At 47.8% G+C, this 20,100-nt stretch overlaps 1 protein-coding gene across 6 annotated transcripts; it reads left to right on the plus strand.

Moving 5' to 3' along the window:
• Positions 1-3,609: 3,609 nt before the first annotated feature.
• VEGFA (vascular endothelial growth factor A) lies at positions 3,610-15,370 on the plus strand. Of its 6 annotated transcripts, XM_085320233.1 has the most exons (7): positions 3,622-4,040; positions 5,819-5,895; positions 6,298-6,330; positions 6,497-6,643; positions 8,989-9,060; positions 10,229-10,360; positions 12,701-15,370. In XM_085320233.1, exons 1-7 carry the CDS (start codon positions 3,717-3,719, stop codon positions 12,720-12,722), a joined length of 807 nt encoding a protein of 268 aa, XP_085176359.1. In that variant the 5' UTR covers positions 3,622-3,716; the 3' UTR covers positions 12,723-15,370. The 6 variants fall into 6 exon arrangements, with proteins under 6 accessions (XP_085176366.1, XP_085176359.1, XP_085176394.1 ...); XM_085320240.1 differs by lacking the exon at positions 10,229-10,360 and having other exon boundaries at positions 3,610-4,040; XM_085320250.1 differs by lacking the exon at positions 6,497-6,643 and having other exon boundaries at positions 3,768-4,040.
• Positions 15,371-20,100: the final 4,730 nt, after the last annotated feature.

The following is a 20,100-nucleotide window of genomic DNA, read 5'->3' on the forward strand; positions in this document are numbered from 1 at the left end:
TTTTTTTTTTTTGGTCGCACTTTATTTCAATATCAGTGGCTTTATTAGTATGACAGACTGCCTGTGTGCTGGCAGAAGTTTGTGGCAGGCTGTGCCGGTGATAGGTGTCCATTTTGTATGGGCATCCATTTGTGATTTGCTGGCGGGCTGCTGTGTGTTGTGCTTGACCCTTGCTCCTGCTGAAGTCAACAGAGGAAGGTTCACTGACTCCAGAGGGATCAAGATGGAGCCTGCTGTGAGGCTTATTTTGGTAAATGGTCCCACTACTGTTGGTGTAGAAGAGGTAGTATACTCATCTGTGCCATTTTTTTGTGGCCATCCACCTTCCTGCGGATAGAAAGAGTTGAACAGAATGTAATTTGCTGTCACAAGAAGGCGGCTGGGACAGGGGGAGATGTGAGTGTTGGACTTAAGTGCTCTTGCCATGGTGCTATTCCTGGTTCTGCAATGCAAATACATCTGTGAGCTAGAAATCAGGACTCTTGGCATTACTTGGCTGTACTTCTGTCCAGCTCTATGACCTTGGAGAGTCTCTCTCTGTGCCTCAGTTTCTGCTCTGTGAAGAGGGAGCAGTCCTCTGCGTCTATGCAGACATGCCTCTTTTCCACAAGGACAATTGTGCAGCTCCTTCTGCTACAGCTCGTACGGATTTTGGGGTGGGATAGGAGGTGATTTTGTGTCTTTGGCTGTTTTGTACTTGCTCTGAGATGTCAAATTCTGACAAATTTTAATTTGGGATGGACTTACTCTGGTTGGAGACTGCAATTTTAACTTCATCCCCTACCCTTTCATGCTCAGAGAGCCTTCCCCATGTTTTGTGGCATGGGAAGTTGTAGAGGAGTCAGACAAACACTCTTTGTTTGTTCCACGAGAAAAGATTTTCTGGTATAAATAAAGGAAACCACCAGCACTTGTGGCTGCACTCTTATTTTTAAAAGAACAGTGTGTCTATATTGCTGCTAAGCCATTGACGGGGAGGGAGGCAAAATGATCACAGACTTGCTCCTTCTCTGGTCTAGCTTATTTCCACTCGACTGCTCCAAATTTGGACTTGATCCTGTCTGCTGTGGGTATGCCTGCCCTGAAGAGTTAATGTGGGCCCTGACTAGGTTTTAACCTTGCTTCCCCCTCCATTCACAAAGAAGAACCTCTGACTCAGATCTGGAGGTGTTTTACAGGTTAGGAGCGTGGGTTRAATGTGGGATTGAGTTTTAACGTGGTCTGAGGCCGTGCAGGAAGGGAGCATTTCAAGTGGTGTTAGTCCTTCAGTGACCTTCCTATATTTCCCTGTGAGAGACAGACATGTTCTTCCGTCATCAACACAGCCAATGGAAAGGAAGCATAGGCTGAATCAGTGTGACAAAGTGTGGGATATGACTCCAGATATCTAGGTGTAAATGTCGATACAGTAGCAGGGGCAGGGCTGTGTTGTGGGAATGACTGTACCTCAGTCACATGCTCAGGTTTGGGTACCAATTGTGCCAATTAACTATGGAGCATTGCATAGTGCATGTCTTGAATGCTCTATGTGTCCAGTGAAATCAAGGCAAGGGGACTTTCATGGCAGGATATTCTGACTAGCAGCTGGATGAAGGTTCCCCTTTTCCTTTTCAGAGGCTGATTCAGACTTTGGAAAATCATCATATGTTAAGTAAAGACAGAAAATCCCAGATTCTTTCTGGGAAGCATTTGGTCCTGTCAGCTCTCCCAGATCTCAAGTATAGTCATCAGGGCACAACCATGAAAGTAAAGACTCTGCAAAAGAAATTGAATGTTCTGTTTTGTGGTCAGTCTGTAGTCCACATTCAGTGTTACAATCCAGCTGCTCATACATTGCAAACCCTTGGAAAGCATGGTAGAACTGAATCAGTTTCACTTCAGTTTTCTGCTCGGTTTCTGCCTCTTTACGCCCCAGACTAATCCAGGGAGCAGGCTTTGTTCTGCACAGGTAACAGTTGGTTTTCCTCCCTCTTCTCTTCCATCCCTCCCCTTGCTGTAGGCCCATGAGCATTTTTATCCAGAGCTGTGTCTTTAATGCCAGAGTACCCAGATCCCTTCTACAAGCACAATGTGAAAAATCTACAGTGCCGATCTATAGCTGTCATTGTGACAGCAGAATTTTCCAAATACTAAATTGTTCAACTTACTGGAACATAGGCAGTGACTAAGGTCACTCTGAAGGGGAACAGGAAGAAGAAGGTGGCACAGACAAGACAGGAGAAGAGACAGGAGGCATAGTGCAGTTAGGGGAGAAGGGAAGAAGAAGGGACAAGGAACAGGGACATGCTGTCTTTTAGGCTGGGAATGCCAACAAGAAGTCCATGCCTGCTAGGCTGTGTTTCCCTTTCATAAGCCACTTTCTCTTTTAATAGCTGCTCACGCTCTCTGACACTTCAAGCTCCCTGGATGGGAGCTCCTCCCCGCTTGTACGCGCTCTCTCAGCACTGTGGCACTGTCAGCTCTGCATGACCTAGAATTAACTTTCAACAATTAACTGCGGGCTGTGAGCTCCAGGCCCTGCAGCTTTTGCATTTTTGTGGCAAAGTAACCTTTATGCCAGTTTGTCACAAGTTCAGGGCACTCTAGAAACGCTTACCGGAGCCCATTTTTTTTCCATGATGCAAGCAGTTTGTGCTTATCACACAGAGTTATCAACCTCTGTGCTGTAGGACTCTGCATACTGTACAGGTGGATCATTGCAATGCCTAGCAGCATGGGGCAGGCACTATCTCTTTGTGCRTACACTTATCATCTGCTCCATTTGAGACATCTTCCTTGCCTGCATGCTGGTAGAGCTAGGAGGCCTAGCGGGCTCCAGGTACTCACTGTTTGCAGAACTGTACTAGCAGCTGGATTTTGTGCGTGTGTACTTATCTATCCTATCTCTCATCTCTTTGAATCTCTYCAACCCTTGACCAAGCAGCAAGATGAAGCTTTGGCAAGAGACTGGGAAACATTGAGAAATGTTTGTGAAATCAGTGCAGATCGCAAGCACTTAGTGCTTGCTCCATTCGGAGGGAAGGCAAGGAGTAAAGGCAGATCCACCCTGTTCCCCCTCCCACACTGTATCATTGTGGTTCAGTAGTCGACTATATGTGGTCTAGTTAACCCTGGGGGTGCTGTGAGTTTGCTTTGAATTTTCCAGTGGGTAGCTTGATTCCTTGGTCTGGGAAAGCGGTCAGACATGGAGGCTGTGACTTGTAACAGGTGCTGTCGTGGTTCTGAAGGTGGCATATTGAGGTGGATGATCTGGGAGTGGGAGRTAGCTGAGGGGAGGGGTAAAGACATGGAGTCGTCGTTCAGAACCGTCTAATTGTGCCCAGGAGTGCCTCTGTGCTGAGATCTGTCGAAAGGATGCTTCTGCCTCTAGTTCATACCCCTGCCTTCTAAAACCCACTGAATCAGCAACTGGCTGTTTAGAAAGGAGGTGAAACACAAACCAGTGAAGGGCTTTCATCTAGAGCCCAAGTCATGTGCAGTAGCCTGAGGTGCTTTTTGGCTGAGCTAATATGTTCAGTGGCAGCATATCTGAGAGTGTGGGGAATAGCAGGGGAAAGGGTTTGGGGAGGAGGCATTATGGGATGCATCATGGTGTCAGGGAGRGTCAGTCCATGTAGTGAGACTCTCTGGCCCATGTTGTCTCTGCCATGAAGTAGCAGTAGGAGGAGGTTGTCCCCTCTTCCCTGCCTGATTTGTGTGTGTGTTCCTGCGTGCAGATGTATGTGGAGGGCAGAGACAAAGGACTTAGGCCTGCAAGACTGTTAGTGAAGAGCATAGGGTGGATGTGTTGCAACCGTCCTGTTCTTTTTGGCATTAACTTTTTCCCTCCATTCCTCCTGGTAGTTATCAAATTCCTGGAAGTCTACGAGCGCAGCTTCTGCAGGACAATTGAGACCTTGGTGGACATTTTCCAGGAGTACCCTGATGAGGTGGAGTACATATTCAAGCCATCCTGTGTGCCTCTGATGAGATGTGCAGGTTGCTGCGGCGATGAGGGTCTAGAATGTGTCCCTGTGGATGTGTACAACGTCACGATGGAGGTGAGGACCCACCTTGCAAGCTGGCATGCCAGGGTGGAGGGTGCAAGTTAGCCAGCATGACCCTCCCGTGTCCCAGCTGAAGCTCATCTAGAGGAAGAGCATCCTATTCCGGGAGATGGAGACCTTGGAGAGTGTCAGATCAGGAGGGTTCACCTCTCACTTCTCGCTTCAATCTTGTGCCCAGCATTATGCCACATAGGGTTGAAAATGAGCTGATCTTCCCTGTTCAAGGCTAAGAGAAGAATTTGATTGTCAGTGGCTCTGACCCTGCTAGCAGCAAAATACAGAAGCTTAGGAGCATGCAGAGGAACATTTCTGAATGAAAAGAAGGATTTCCGATGTTGTTATCTCTGAGGCTCCCAAGAAGACCCTTTACAGGCCCTTGCTCCACTGTAGCTCAGCACTTGGTCCACACAGCTGTTGCTCTGAAGGCAGCTGACTAGTGCAAAAGGGAAAAGCCTGTCAGTACTCTCTCTCCTGGAGGGCATGTGAGGTCAGCCTTTACCAGCAGAGCAGGGGATTTGGGTCATTAGCTGCATTGGCACAGCAGGGGTGAAAGGGGGCTCTAAGAAACATACTGTTGCAGTGTCAAGTGTAAAAGCTTTTCTGCCTCTGGGCGTCCTCCTCCTTTGTTTGGAGGCTGCTGAATTCATTTCTTGGAAGAGACAGAGACTGGCTGTAAAGGCAAAGGCTGTGTACATTAGGAAGATGCAGACTCTCCTTAGAGAGCTTTGTCACTGACCTTCTCTGCCAGCCTGGATCCCAGCTCATATCCACAATGTTGCTGATGCTCATTACTCCTAACTGTAGCCCCCTCMTCCTACTATTCTGTCCCTCAGCCTCTAGAATAGGCACTGTAAATATTGTCATCACTTTGTGATATGGACAAGAGACATGCAGGACTATGTGATTACCAGAAAGCTGTTTTTACCTGTGAGCTGAGCTATGTTTAATCTCTCTGACAGAGAACCTGTCCTTTTGCTTCCATGGCTCCCCATACTGCTTTTCCACTCACAGGCTCCAGTCTGGGCCAGGCTCTACTAGTATGATGTAGCTAAGGATGGGTTTCTTCCTACCATTCTTTACTGAATTACAGTTGTTGACTGGTATGCCCCTGTGCCTGTAAAAGGTCGGTGGCATTTGAGCAGATTGCTAGTGCAAATGCTAGAGCTAGTGGTCCAGCCAGGTTATGGGTTGAAAGCCTGTGGCAATACATGTACTGTCATGCATAGCTTCCACTGTGACTCCCTTGGGGGCAGCAAGGGTTTGGGGGCTAGTTAAGTGTTTGGCTCTGCAGCATGTTTTAAGCATAGAGCACTAGGCTTATCTGATATGTCAAGTCAATGTCAGCCAGGACGGAATGGTGGTTTAGGGAAAACATGTGGAGCATGGAGCTTTGGCTTTGGGCTTTTGCTTTATACTGGAGCATGCCTCTTATCTGAAAGCAGRTTGGAGGCTCTGTTATTGTAGCTCTGGTGTTGACCAGGGGTGGCTCGGTGAGAATCTTGCTGTGGTGTTAGGCCTGCYCCCCTGTCTGTCTACAAGGCAGTCCACCAGTTCTGGCACTTTGCATGTATGAGCAAACAGAGCTTTGCTGCTGTTCATGATGAAAGGCCTTCTCTGATTGGGAGAATGGGGCCACAAAGCCAGCTCAGACTCTACCATGTTCATTGCAGGAGCACCTAGGGTGCAAATGCTCTGCTGTGCAGTAGGCAGTTTGAGAGCTGTGAGTGTAAATAGTGAATAGATAGTGACACTTCTTTTTTCTTTTCTTCCAGATCATGAGAATTAAACCTCATCAGAGCCAGCACATTATGCCCATGAGCTTCTTACAGCACAGTAAATGTGACTGCAGGTGAGAATGGAGCATCACTGGTTGCACTTGCAATAAACTTACCCTGAGTCTTTCCTTTTTCCTGCCATTGGTTTGGGACTGTTGTCCAGAGGCTTCTATACTCTCCTGAGCTGGTTTACAGTGGGATAGCTGAGCCTGGGAAAAGAAGTCCTTTGCTGGTGAGGACCCTCCGTCTCTAGGTATCATGGGTGAACAATGCTAGCCTACAACCTAGGGACTGTTGGCACTGCCTGCCAGCAAGCTGCAACAGGAGAACAGAGACTTTGAGAACGATCACTTAACATGTGCCATAAGCATCTTGCAGTGGCAGCTGTGCATGGACTTGTGGGAACTGGGGATATGCTGAAAGTGTATTTGGTAAGCTCCCTTCTAATAAGGCTTTTGTTCTCTCTTCCCCCACAGACCAAAGAAAGATGTCAAAAATAAACAAGAAAAGTAAGTGACAAACCTTTCCTCYTTTCTCTTTTGGTGGTTGGTTGGTGTTTCCGCTCCCCACTGCCCCTTGCCCATTTCTTTAATTGGTTGGAGATACTCACTTTGAGAAGGTGTTTTTGGAGATGGCATACAATAGTGCATGGGCAACACTCTGAATCCATTCCAGGTGGGCACAGAAACCCAGATCTGATGGTCCTTCCTTCATACCCCAGAACTGGAACTTGCATGACCCACGACCATGGCAGTCATTTCTAATGCTTTACCCTGAGTCAGGGAAGTCCCGTCGTGTGTGTCCTACCAGAATGGATTCAAGGTGCAGCCCCTGCTCTTCCTTCCCTCTTCTGGGGTGTTTCTGGTTACTGCAAATTGCTGCCTTTCTTTATTATTATATTTTTTCTTGCTGCTTGAGTGAGAACTTGCTGGCTTCTGTCACAGCAGCTTGGGTAGGAACTCTGCTGGCTACAGGGAAAGGTGGCAATAGAGGCCTGGTGGAGGCAAGGCTGATGCCATGCATGATGTGATACTGTTGTTGGTTGGGTGGGGGGGGGTTCAGGAGGGCAGAAAGGGAGGTGGATGTCCTGGTGGGGTCTTGGTGGAGGCTTTCACGAGAGTTTTGTTCAAGCTGATGGATTTGCTGTGGTGACCTGAAGGAGGTTGAGCACAACTTTCCCTTTCCTTCCTCCACAAAATAAAAAGGTTGTGGAAAGTAGATAAATAAGCTCTTGTCCTGCAGTAGTTGCAGGAACGATCACAAAACATGGAACAACATCAAAAAAAGAGTGACCTCCCTGGGCAAGGGGGTCCGCTGGACTGTGCATGGCTGGGATAGCGACTCTGCCATTTAGAGGTGCGGAGTTGGAAAGGAAAGGGGTGAATACTGGGAGATGAGGCTGAAGCAGACAGAGAGAGCAAGCRGGAGAGAGAGAGAGAGATCTCCTTTCATCCCTCTCTTGGTGGTTGTGTATTTCTAGCTGCTTTCCAGCCTCTCCTCCTCCTGCTAGAAATCTGCTTGTGGTTGCACTGGGCTSTGTGCAGCCAACACTCCTCTCTGTGCAGGGCTGTGCGGGGACCGGTCTGGTCTGCGTGGCTCTGTCGTTTGAAGGTGTGCGAGAGTTGGGTCTGTGTGAACTCTGGTGAGGATGGGGTGTGGGTGAAGCAGCCAGCCCAAATCGTGTTGCATTTCCCTCTTCTCTAACAGTACCTTGCCTGCTCTTTGCTGGTTCTGCACTCCCTGGGAAGGATGGGAAGGGGTGGGAGTGACTGCTGTGCTTTGATTTGTGGTGAATTGAAAGTCCATTTATATTGGTGCCCCTCTCCTCCCTTTAGGTTGGTTTCCCTCCCCTCACTGCTTCCCTGTAACTCCTGGAAGCTAGGGCCAGAGACTGGTAGGGAGCCAATGCTCAGACACTTGTTCTAGTGAAAAGACTAAGCAACACCTCTAAAGTGCTTTCCTTTCTGTCCCCCTGTATTCCCTCCACTGCCATCTCTGTAGGTGGCTCTGCCAGGGAAGGAAGGAGGCAGAGCAAGGAAGAAGGGAGTGTTTGCTGAGCTGCCATGTGCTAGGGCTCACTTGTCTGCCAAGCTCTCACCAGACTGTAGAGATCAGTGCTTAGTGTTCAGGCCTGTATGTCCCAGCCCTTGCACAGAAATCAGAAGCAATTGGTGAATTTTTAAGAAGCGAGTCAGTGCCTTGGCTCCACTTAACTCATGTGGAAAGTGAGGGGAGGGAGGGGATGGGGAAGGAAAGAAGGGCAGGTCTGAAAGCCACTTGCTGGTTATCATCTCCTGGGTGTCATAACAAGGTTGGACCTCTCTCTTTCTCCTGTGGGGATCAGGAAGGAGGATACTGAAGGGGCTAGTAGTGGACAGTGAGGTCTCCTGGAGTCCTTTGAGCCATTGGCAGGAGGCAGATGGGTGAGCAGAGTGTTCAGGCTAGATAGCCCCCACCACAGCAGCCCTGTGTAGACCAGGTCTCCCCCAGGGTCCGTTCGCTCCAATCCCAAGGCAGGAGCAATGCCAACCCTGCAGCAAATCTACTTGGAGTTAGGCTGCCCCCTCCTCAGCCTGGTGCTGGGCATTGCTTTGAGTCTGAATGTCATCTTTTCCCCAAGGCAGGAGATGTGGGAGAGCCCCTCTACTCAGATTGCCTCTTGTCAGTCAAGTGACGTGTGTCTGAGCTTATTGCCTGAAACAGCCACCTGCACTCACTGCAGTTGTGTGATGCTTTCACGAAGCTTTCTGTTCCTTTCCCTCCTTCTCCCTCATCCCTTTCTCACTGCCCCTGTCTGGATGAGCAGGCACCCTCTGAGACATCAGCAGATCTGCCTTTGCTGTGGCGGCTGGCGATCGCCCTGTGTGGAGGTGGTTCCTGCGCGYGCTGTGTCCCCTGGCACTGGCTTGGTTGCGAGCAGGCTGGCTGCAGTGCTGACGGGAGCACAGGGGGCAGTGAATTTGTATGCAAGGTGGAGATCTGTGCTTCAGCCATGAGACTTGCCTTCCAGTCCTGCCTCATGTGCTTCCCTCTCCCAGCAAGGCACATGGCTGTATTTTTTTTCTCTTCTTCCTTGCGTTTTCTTCCATTTTCTCTCTTTCTCTCCCTTTCTTTTCTTTTCTCTCTCTTTCTCTGTTTTTTTTTTTTTTTTGTTTTTTTTCTTCCAGAAAATCAAAGCGAGGAAAGGGGAAGGGTCAAAAGAGAAAGCGCAAGAAAGGCCGGTACAAACCACCCAGCTTGTACGTTTGTGTCCTCTGCCTGTAGACTCTCTTCCCTCCCTCTCCCCAAACCAGTCCGCCTGCTTGCTGCTCACTCAAAATCTCACCTTCCTCTTCTCAGTCACTGGTGGGCTGCAGACCCTGCAGGGGCAGCGCTGGTGGTGGCACAGCTCTGGCACTAAGGGAAGCTCAGGGAAGGTGGCTTTAGCTTGCTTGGCTCTCTCTAATCCTCAGTGGTGACTGCTTTCCCAAGGCATGAGAATATGGGTGGGTGGACGGGTGCTCTGCACCTCTTTTCCACTTCTTCCAGTTGCAACTCTGTCATCAACTTCCCCTGACTTGTCTTGTGTCCTTGTTGCTCTGATGACTGGTGACAGACAGGCTGGCATCTGCTGTGCATGCGCGCGCATGTGTGTGTGTGTGTGTGTGATTGTGCGTGTATGTGTGTGTGTCTGGTGGAATCACAAGTGAAGAGGAGAGGTGGGATGGTGGGAATCTGGAGAGGAATGTTGGGGAGATGGTGGGGCGCTCTGTCTCTCTGCTGGATTTGGTGGCTTCTCGCTCTCTCTCTCGCTCTCTCTCTCGCTCTGTCTTTCCTTGCTCTGTCTCTCTCACGGTGGTTCACAGAATTCTGCATTGCAAATTCACCGCCCTTCCATAGGAGACTTCTAGGTGGCAAGGTGGGATGAGGCTTACAGAAAGAAAGGCAGTGCAGACTGCAGGGGTAAGCACATGATGCTGGAGCCCAGCTGCTTTCCAGGGGAGGAGAGCCCCTGTGTATTTAACTCTTTTAGCCGCTGGCCTCTTTCTACTCGAATAGCTCACATCAGAGAATGCCTTTCATTGATACATCAATAGCTAGTTGGGACCTCTCACCTTCCCATCCTTGCTTCCCCCTTCCTCCTCCCTTTGGCCTGTGTTCACTGGATCCAATGCAGCATTTGTGAATACTGTGCAGAGAGCCTGTTTTCTTTCTCTTTACGCTAATGCAAGGGGTTGCTGTCCTGAAGAAGTCCTGGGACTGCAGCGGTGCTGCTGGAAAACCCATCAGCCCACGACACTCCAGTGGGCAGCATGGGGGCTGTGGGAGGGGGCAAGGGGATTGCTTTGATGTTTAGGGTGTTGCATGTGTATTTTCTTTCTGCTGAAGCGCTGTAGCTTAGACATCTTTCCTTTTGCCTTTTTGCAGTCACTGTGAGCCTTGCTCAGAAAGGAGAAAGCACTTGTTTGTACAAGATCCCCAGACCTGTAAATGTTCCTGCAAATTCACAGACTCACGTTGCAAGTCGAGGCAGCTTGAGTTAAACGAGCGCACTTGCAGGTTTGTGTCCTGAAGGATGAAAGAGAAATACACAAAGAGAAAGAGAAAGAAAGAGAGAGAGAGAGAAAGAGAAAGTGGGGGGAGCTTGCTTCCTGCTGACTTCTGGCACCAGTGCTCTGTGATCACTTCTTTTCTCTGTCCTACCTGGGCCAGAGGGCAGACGGGTTAACGGAGATAAGGACAGAGTTTCTGTGTCAAATGGTGGCTGTGTGTTTCTGATCTGCTGTCAGGACTTGGATGGGGATGGCTCCCAGAGACAGAGTGTTTGTATCTAAGGTATCCTTTCCCCAAGAACAAGATGACAGAGTTCACATTGATGTGGTAGGCAAAGGAAGGGTCTGTAGCCCTCTGTACGTTATTTATGTGCAGCTCTGAGGGTGCTGTTGTACAATGCCAAATCCCTCCTAGCTGACCAGGATTTGATCCCTGTCTTTCAAGCGGCTTTTTATGCAGCTTGTGGGCACTCTGCTGTGCACAGAGTGAGGGAAGCCAGGCCAGAGGCCTGCTGCAAGGCTGTCTCCATATTCTCCTTTGCCTCTTCCTCCCTAAAGCCAGGGAGAGGACTCTGTCCTCTTGCACTGTGCTCAAAGTTCCCTGCATGGYCAGAGTTGTAGTTTGAAGGGCTTCACACAGGGCTGTGATGTGGGATACAGTGGGATTAAGTCTGTCTCCAGATGAAGGCAGAGGTCTMTATTTCAGATGTGAGGGAGGAGAGGCAAAGCAGATGTGAGGAGGAGATGCAAAGACGCTGTGTCTGTTCAGAGATCCATGCTATGTGTGTGTTGTCTGAGTGCTATCTGTCACCCACCGTCTATGGCATGGACATGTGCAGGAACTGAAATTCCTAGCTCTTACCTCAGTGCTCAGTAGAGTCTCCTGACTCACACTAGCTGTGYGTACATCTCTGGTGTGTGATCGTCCTACTTATCTATAGAGAGAGACATAGAGATGGGGTCACTAATGAGCCTTTGGTTGTGACTCTAAACTTGGGCCCCATTCACAGCCATCTAGGAGCTTTTTTCCTATCAAGGGAATATTGCAGTGGCAGTGGTTAAATGAGAAAAGGGAGAGAGAATCAGGGTCTACTTTGGTTACATCCTGAAAGAAGAGGCRTCCATTTTCCTGCCTGGAATTGGTAGGGTGACTGAGACTGCTACAAGTAGCAAGTGCTTCCATTAAGTGTGACAGTGCTTGTGTCAAAACCCAGAGAAGCCTCTGGCACTGCCAGAGCTTTGAAAACTGCTCTGCATACAGAGGAATTTTCTCAGGTGTTGTAACTTGAGTGAGTAAGTAAAATGATAGATAGGCCAGAATAGAGCAGCTTCCAGGTTTACACTTCTCCCAGCAAACATAATTCCTGAAGAGTGAGACTAGACCTAACCGTGACCTTTTCTGCCTGCTCCTCTACCCTGTCCCCACAATAGCTGGAAATTATCTCTACAGAGTTTGAAGGATGAGAAATATTCCCAAGTGCAAAGAAAAAAGAGACAACACCCCAAAGTAGTCATGGTGGCTCAAGTATTTTACTAGTTTTTCTTGCCAGTTTCTCCCTCTGGTGGGGTGACAGGCACTATAGGAGGTTTCCAGAGCTGGTGTGTTGGCCAAGAGGATAGGAAGGAGTCATGGGAGCAGGTAACTTATCTCTTTCTGGGTATAAAGTTGGTTAAGCTGAAGTTCCTCTTGCTCCTTCTCCTTGTAGAGTTTGAATTGGGCCCTACAAGGAAGGGAAAGTTCTTGTTTCTCCTACGGCTTCTGCGAGCTGCTGCTGCTTTTCTCTGGCGCTAACCCCTGCTCTTGGCAGCCAGTGGAATGAGAGGCACTTTCTTTTCACATTCTTGCCTGCATGAGACTTCGTTGTCTGCATTGCTTCCAACCCAAACAGAAGGCTAGGTGAAGAGCTGAGGGAGTGTGTCCTTCTGCATGCATTACTTAGCCTTGTTTTTCTGTGTGTGTACATATATATGTATGTGTGCATGTGTGTGTGTGTGTGTCTGGTGTGAGAGGGTGCAGATAAGACACTCAGCACAGTTTGTATGTGGGGAAGGTTGTGATTCTGCTTCTAAATTTATCCCTGTACCTATATCTCCCCAGTTTAGTTGGGTTTAGGGGAGTAGAATTCATTTAGTCATTCATGGATTAAGATTGTCAGCTGTTTTGCCCCATCTGCACAGCACCTCACCCCACCAGTGACATCACGCCATATCTTAACACCATGTGCTCTTAAACACATCAGCCACCTCCCTTCCTTCCTGTCCCTACTGTATTTGCCTCCCCTCAAGCCCCTCAATCACAAGCATTAACCGCTCCTCTTTTTTTTCCCTTCCCTCTCCTCTCTGGTAGATGTGAAAAACCGAGACGGTGAGCAGCCGAAAAGAAGGGGGAACAGCCCTGTTTCTGGAGCCTGATTTCTCGCCTGGACAGAAAAAAAAACAAAACAAAACACTAATCCAAATGAACCCTAAAAATGAAGGATCGGTAGAGCACAGCACTTTCAGTACGGACGATGGACTCCGGAAGGAACATTCCCCAAGGCACCCGCCGCACAGAATTCACCTTTGGGTTTTGAACTGTTTTATTTTATTTTTCTTTTCATGCTGCTAAATAACAGAGCCAGGAAGACTATAGGGGTGTATTTGATGGGTTTTCCCATACATACATATATATGTGTGTATACATACATATACATATATATATATGTATATATATTTTAACCACATCTATATATACATATATGTATATCTTAACCACAAACACACACACACACACACATACACACACATATATATATACTGATTATTTTTTTTAACATTGCTAATGTTATTGGTGTCTTCACTGGATAATACTCGACTGCTGTGGACACAAGCGGGCTACTTGGGGCATAAGAAACAAGCTAAGACTGGACTTAAGTAGAAGCGCTGGGTGTAAACTTCTTAACTCTAACTGACTTGTGCGGCCTCCGCTGTTTCTTTGTAGAGTGTGCTGTTCCACAAACCACCTTCTCCTTGCCTTGGACAGGGCGGAGAGGTGACGGAGAGGATGGGCAGGGAGTTCCAAAGAGAGGCATCCTAGGGTGCGATGGGTCAAAGGCCAAGGAACAGGCCGTCTGCGTGATCAAGGATTCCTCCTCCCCTCTCTTCCCCCAACTTTCGCCCTTATCGTCTCATAACTTGCCTGCCTTGCTGGGACATGGGATGTCAGTGTACATTTTGCGTTGACTTTATTCGCTATAGAAACTTTACCAGAAAGACGAGCTGGTGTTTTTTAAGGATGGTGGGCAGCTGATGCGCACTAACTTTCCATTCAAGGAAGTATCACAGGAGTCTAGATTTCCCGCCCTTGGTGGCTGCAAAAGGACACAAGGCCTACAGTGTGCTGAAGCAAGAATGGGGACCGGTGCATAGCCACACAATTGTTCAGCACTGTCTGCTTTCTTCATGCACAGAGCTGCCACTCAAGAGCATCCAAGATGCTTATGGAACATTTCTGGAAAGGGATATTAATCAAAAGTATATACACAGTCGGGGTGTGTGTGTATGTGAATGTGTGCATTTATGTCTGTGTGTATGTATGTTTCTCTCTCTCTTTATATATATATATATACACACACATATATGTATGTGTATATGTATATATATATAAATATAAATATATATATATGTGTATGCCAAGATTGAAGGGGGAAAAAAGGAAGCAATTTTTGCTGCCTTCAGTTTTGTGTGCCCAGTGTGAATGACCCTTGAGAACRTCAGATTTTTTTGCTTGACATTCTGTAAATATCAGGCCCCTTTTCCATTTCTTGGGCTGAGGAATCAAATGTGAAGGCAGCAGGAATCCCTAAGTTGTGTCTGAAAATCTTGGCTGTGTGTGTATCTGCAGTATACCCTGTGGTGTATGTGAAACCCACCTTATACACGTGCGCACACACACACACCCCTGAAAGCGTGTTTGTACATCTATGTGGATATATATAATCTAGTTCTGTGATTAAAATTATTAATAATAATAATAATAATCAAAAAGGTACTCGGTCTGTGTCAGAATGCTGCCAAACATCATCTGCAACTGAACTTTCAACGCTTGATAATGTACAACACGGAAATCTTCCAAAAAGACAAGACAGTCTAAAAATAGACTCACAACAAGTGACTACTAACCACTAGGAACTCCCCATCCGATTGATGGTTTTCAGAAGGAGAAAAAACACACGGGTGGGTGCTTGCATCTACAATGTATAATACTCATGCTGCATCATGCGCAAGACAGAGGCTTCCGATGGGGGGGAGGGAAGAGAAAGTGTTTTATATACTTATTTAATATCCCTTTTTAAATTAGAAATTAAACAGATAATTTAATTAAAGAGTAGGGATTTTTCAGTATTCTTTGTTAATATTTAATTTCAACTATTTATAAGCCGTACCTCCTTTTTTTTTTTTTTTTTTTTTTTTTTTTTTTTTTTTTTTTTTTTTGTACTGGTTGTGTATAAATTTTAACTTTCCTGTTGTCCGATCCCATCTCTCCCCAATTGTTGGCAGAGTCAGTAGCATGTTATGGGCAATTATTTAATTAATTTCTCTAACACCTACCCCTACACATTCCTATTGAGACAAGGGTTAGATATACATCTACATACTATATATATATTTGGCTATGTGTTTGTATATATATATATATATGTTTATGTATATGTGTGATTCGGATTAAATAGACGCTACGATTTTTTTATATATGTAAAAAGAAGAGACAGGAAAAATAGAAAATTCTACATCTTGAATCTCTCTCCTTTTTAATTTTAATATTTGTTATCATTTTATTTATTGGTGCTACTGTTTATCTGTAATAATTGCGGGGAAAAAAGATATTAACACTACATATTGTGTCTAGTGAATTTTTTCAAGATATTCCTTAGTACATATTTATTTTTAAACAAAGAAATTACAGATATATCTTAAAAAACGACGACGACGACGACAAACACTTTTTTTGTATTAAAGAATTTAATTCTGACCTTGATTTCCTTTGCCTTCTCCTTCTGCCTTGCATCTTAGTTTTCTTCCACTGTGTAACAGACCCTCCAGCATTGCCTCTGGAGGCTACAGGGCACAAGCAACCAGTCAGTTGGACTCCTGAGTATGACCCTAGAGCCTCCAAAAGTATGTAGTTACCTTAAGCTCCTTGAAATCAATGGGAGTTAGGCACCAAAATACTTTTGCAGGGCTCAGCTCAAGTTCCCAGCTCAGTGAGAAGAGGGTGGTCTGAGGGGCCTGAACAAGGGGAGCAAGACTCCTGGGTTCCTTTCCAGCCCCTAATACAAAGGAATGTGGTGACAGTCCCAACTCTGCCTCTGCCTTGTCAGGAGCCAAGCCCCGTTGTGCAGACGCGAGTAGACGTTGTCTCAGTGGAACTTACAAACCAAGATGAGAAGCGACACCCTGAGCATCCCCTGCACTGGTAACGGACTTTGTGTTCACTGTCGGAGCAGTGTGTAAGCTGCTGCTGGTGACAGCTCAGCAAGACCACACCGTCCTGGACAGATAACTCCTAAGCAATTGCCATGCTTGTTGCGTTGTGAGGGATCTTGATACCATTGCATCTTCTATGATTTGCTTTGGAGTCTTTGGGAGAAAAGGCTCTTTGCAAGTGTGTCCTTTCCTCAGCCCTCATCAGCCATGGAGGTGAGTGAATCACATGTTGCCAATCTGGCTGCACTGGAGAAGAGCATATTGCAGGCTCCTGGATTTCTTGGAGGCAACTCTCTTGGGTTAATACAAACCACTGCTTTCATGGCTGCCTCAGTGCTGCGTTTGCCGACATAAAGGATCTGGCTTTTACTGAAGGCCAGTTCATGCAGCTTAGCAGGGGTATTTGCAGTGCCTCTGCGGGGGACAGAGAGCAGTGGAAAGAAGACAAGTACTTCAGGAGGCTGTTTCAYCTTGTCCAGTAACATCTTGTAGAGTCCAGCAGTGAGGTGAAGAGGTGAGCAGGCTGTCCATGGATGTCTGGGATAAGGAGCCCCAGGAGTTGTCTGCTTTGCATCTTTGCTTTTTGGCTTTTGGCGTRTGAGGATCTATGGGCTATTTCATATGTGTCTGTGGAAGGTAACAGAGGTGACAAGCCTGTTGTCACTAGATTTGCACTGGCTGTACAGGAGCTTGGAAATGTTTGTAAGTTGGCAAATCAGAAAAATTGAGGATGGCAGGTCAGCAGTGCACCAGTGGGCCCAGGTGTGGAGACCTTTCTGAGTGTGAAATCTCATCCCAAGGAAACACAAGACCTTCCTAMTGGATGCATTAGACGGTGGGCTCCTTACTGGCAGGTGTGACATGTCAAACCCTGCCTGCGAGCGGGGCTACCTGCTCCTGGCATCTGAAGGAGAAAAGTGCTATCCATCCCTCTCTCTTCCTGCCTCTGAGGGCTCAGGAAATGTACGACGTTTACAGAGCAACATAATCTGCTACCAACCAACTCTAAGAGGAACAGCTCTGCTTGCTTGGATAGTGCATTTTGCCTAGAACCACTCTACCTGCTCAAAGGACTGTCTTGGTGTGGGGTTCTCTCTCACCCTCAGAAGTGCCTGCAATAGAGCTGAGGCAGCTGCCTCAGACTATGTATATTCACACAGCAATCATAACAGGATGGTAGCACAGCAAAGCAGCATCCAGGCCAACTCCAAATGAAGTTCTTTGGGCCCTGGAAGCCATCCAACTCTTCTGATTTATCCTCTGGACTGGATGTGGCTGGGGCGTAACTGCTCACAAGGGGAGTGATTGCTGTTTGCTTTTGGAGGGGGGACCTCGGCCTCACTGAAGAGCCTGCGTGCAGGTGAAAATCCTGCTCCTCCATGGAAGCTTGGCTTGCCTTCATCCTGCCTAGCCTGAGTCCACGTGTCGCACCTGACTTGCATGGGCTGCATCCCAAGGTGACGTGAGGACGTGTGGAGCCAGGCCAGGTTTGCAGGCTTGTGCGCTAATCCAGGAGTACAGTGTTTCACCCCGCACAAAAGAATTTCCTCTCAAAGACTTTTGGTCACGTCCACATTTTGATCACTGGCTAATTAAAATGCTCTCCAGGCAGCCGGCTGCTGCTTTCTAAGTGCCTACTTCATTTATTCTGTGGGGTTCAAAGAGCAGAGGTACCAAAAGTGGGGGTACAGGTGCCCCAAGCAGAGAAGACAAAACCTTGCCCACAGTGGAGAAGGGGTGCTTTTAGGTAGAAACTCCTCACCATCTTTCCCATTTGATGCTTGTTTTAACCCCTTGTTGTTGGTACCTTGTGCTGCCCAGTGAAACTAGGAGTCTACCGTCAAGGAGAGGAGAAGAGAGAGTGGTACGGCAGAGAAAGTCTGTAGGGATGGTGTGAGCCAAGCTGTGCTAAGGCTCTTCAATCATCTGCAGGGTGCATATTACAAATGCCTGTAAGGCGTCTATCCTTTAGCATGTTCCCACAAAGTAGCTTGGAAACCCACAGGAAATGGACCCCTCTTTAGAGTGAGGCRAGACCAATCCAAAGCTCGGGCACTGCTCTGGTCCTGTTCACAACAGGCTTTGAGGTGAAGGCAGGGCAGACACAGAAGCTGAGCACAGGCTGCTGCTGAAGCCAGCGCCACTTTTCTTTAGTTGTCTAAAGGTGGTTCCTAGCCACGTCATCTGACAGCAGCAGCCTTTGGGTTAGATGCTATAGACAGGCCCTGCCCAGGGACGCTGAAATGGTGACAAGGTGGGCACCTTATTCTCTTTCCACACATGGGAACTTCAGTAGTGAGAGATGGAGTATTTTTATCCAAGGTCATATGGAGAGTCTGTGCAGGGAGCCTCTCTGTGCTCCTGGATGCCTTAAATACAAAGCTAATCCCAGTAACTCAGCGTAAGGTCTGCAGTCTCAGCCCATGCAGGGTCCACGCTTGCTCCCAGGGCTGTGTTGGGGCCAGGCCCTGTGCAAGATCAGGCCCCACAAGCATCGGCTGTCCCCAGCCATTGCCCTCTCAGACCTCCCCCTCCCCCCCCAATGCACACCCAATACCCTGCAGCGCGAAGAGCTGCTGAACTGCCACATCCCGGAGGGTYCGGGCACTTTGCCTCATGCCTGGCCTCCAGCAGAGGCCTCAGTATCTCACAGGAGGTAGCAAATTGTGAATAGGAGCCGGGAGGTGACATCCCCTGCATGAGGAGGGAAGCGACAACGTGAGAGGAATTTGAAGAGCGCCTGACCRGGCAGGGGGGCTAAGCAGCAGGGTTGCAAATGGCTTTGCCTTTGATTCAGTGATGGGGAGCTGGGAAGACCTGGGGCCTTTGTGCCTCAGAGGTGATGTGGGTCCAGCCCTCCCCTCGAACACTAGGGCCTCACTGCTGTGACTTGCTGGTGTTGGGCATTAGGAGGGGGTGCTGCAACGTGTCCTAGAGTTGCAGCTCACCAYGTGAGGAAGTTACAAGCTTGTACAGGCAAACTTGGCAGATAAATTTGTCTAGCATGTGTGACCCACTTACCTGCTTAAGGCTGGCCTCCTTAGGCCCATAAAAGTCTTCCAATAACAGGTCCCCGAAGGACTTCTTTTTAAGTGCTGGCTGAGATGCCTCTATACATTCAGGGAGGCTACCCTGCATGTTCATAGCTGAGGGCCATATTCGGATGTATCTGTATTTCTGGGCTATATCTGTATGTTGTGATACCAAGCTAATCTTGCTGGTTCATGTTCTTTATTTTTACCTCACTTTTTTGGATAGACACGTCTTTGCAGGAGGAGGGAAAACACTCCTCCCCAAAGCAAGAGTGTTCAAGCATCTCCTCAGGCATCCAGGAGTAGATGACAAAACATCTGGSTTGCCTGATGAGATCTGCTGCCAAGAGATTCATACATACCTTCAGCACATAGGTACCTCTGCTTCCCACCACCCCACTGCCTAGCCAGTCCTATTTTTTGGCAAAAACTGTTGCTTTAATGCAGTAGGTGGAAGGTGTTAAGTTGTGAGTTTGATGCCAACATGGCAAAGATTCAGCTAAGGCATTCTTTAGACATATTCTTTGCCAGCTATTCCAGGAGCTGTTTATGTGTCTTGCACTTGGAGCATATTGTGTGGTAGGACTCAGGCTGGAAAAGGTGTTTGGCTCTGCTGAAAACCCTGCCTGAACCACTGAAGAGCTGTGATGAAAAATCACAGAGGCTGCATGGCAATCCAGCTGAGCRCTCAACCCCTGGCCCTGGGGAGGCCTGTGTAATGCCAAAATAATCTGGATATGCAGGCAATGATATCTTGCTCTGAACCTGTATGTTACCTTGCAGCAGGGATGACAAGACCTCTGAAACTCAGTTAAACTGGTCTATGGTGAAAGAGTGGCTGGCTTGGGCCTTCTGTGTGTAACTCTGTTCAATGGGAACATTATCCAAGCGAAAGGGGAGAGTCTTGACCCTTAGCTGTAAGCCTTATGGAGCAGCTCAGATGAAGTGACACAAGATGAATGAGGTGATCAGCTTAAGCAAATATTCCAGTTCCACCAGCTCTTCAGAGTTTTAAAGGCCRGAAGTCTCATCTGCATGGACTGAGCAGAGCCCTTCACCTACGTCTTGCCTATAACTCTTGCTTGAGCTGTGGTGTACACTTTGAAAGACATCCAAGCTGTCGTCTTTCATTCTCCTCATCTACAGGGMAAATGTGGGCACTGGAGACAACCTGTGCTGTGAGCGTATCACTGCCCTGGGAGTATGTGTTGGTTTTTGAGGCCTGTTCTCCAGAAGCTGGACTCCCACC

Source organism: Rhea americana, unplaced genomic scaffold, assembly GCF_003343005.1.
Source record: "Rhea americana isolate MKP2758 unplaced genomic scaffold, rheAme1 scaffold_119, whole genome shotgun sequence".
Taxonomy (NCBI): domain Eukaryota; kingdom Metazoa; phylum Chordata; class Aves; order Rheiformes; family Rheidae; genus Rhea; species Rhea americana.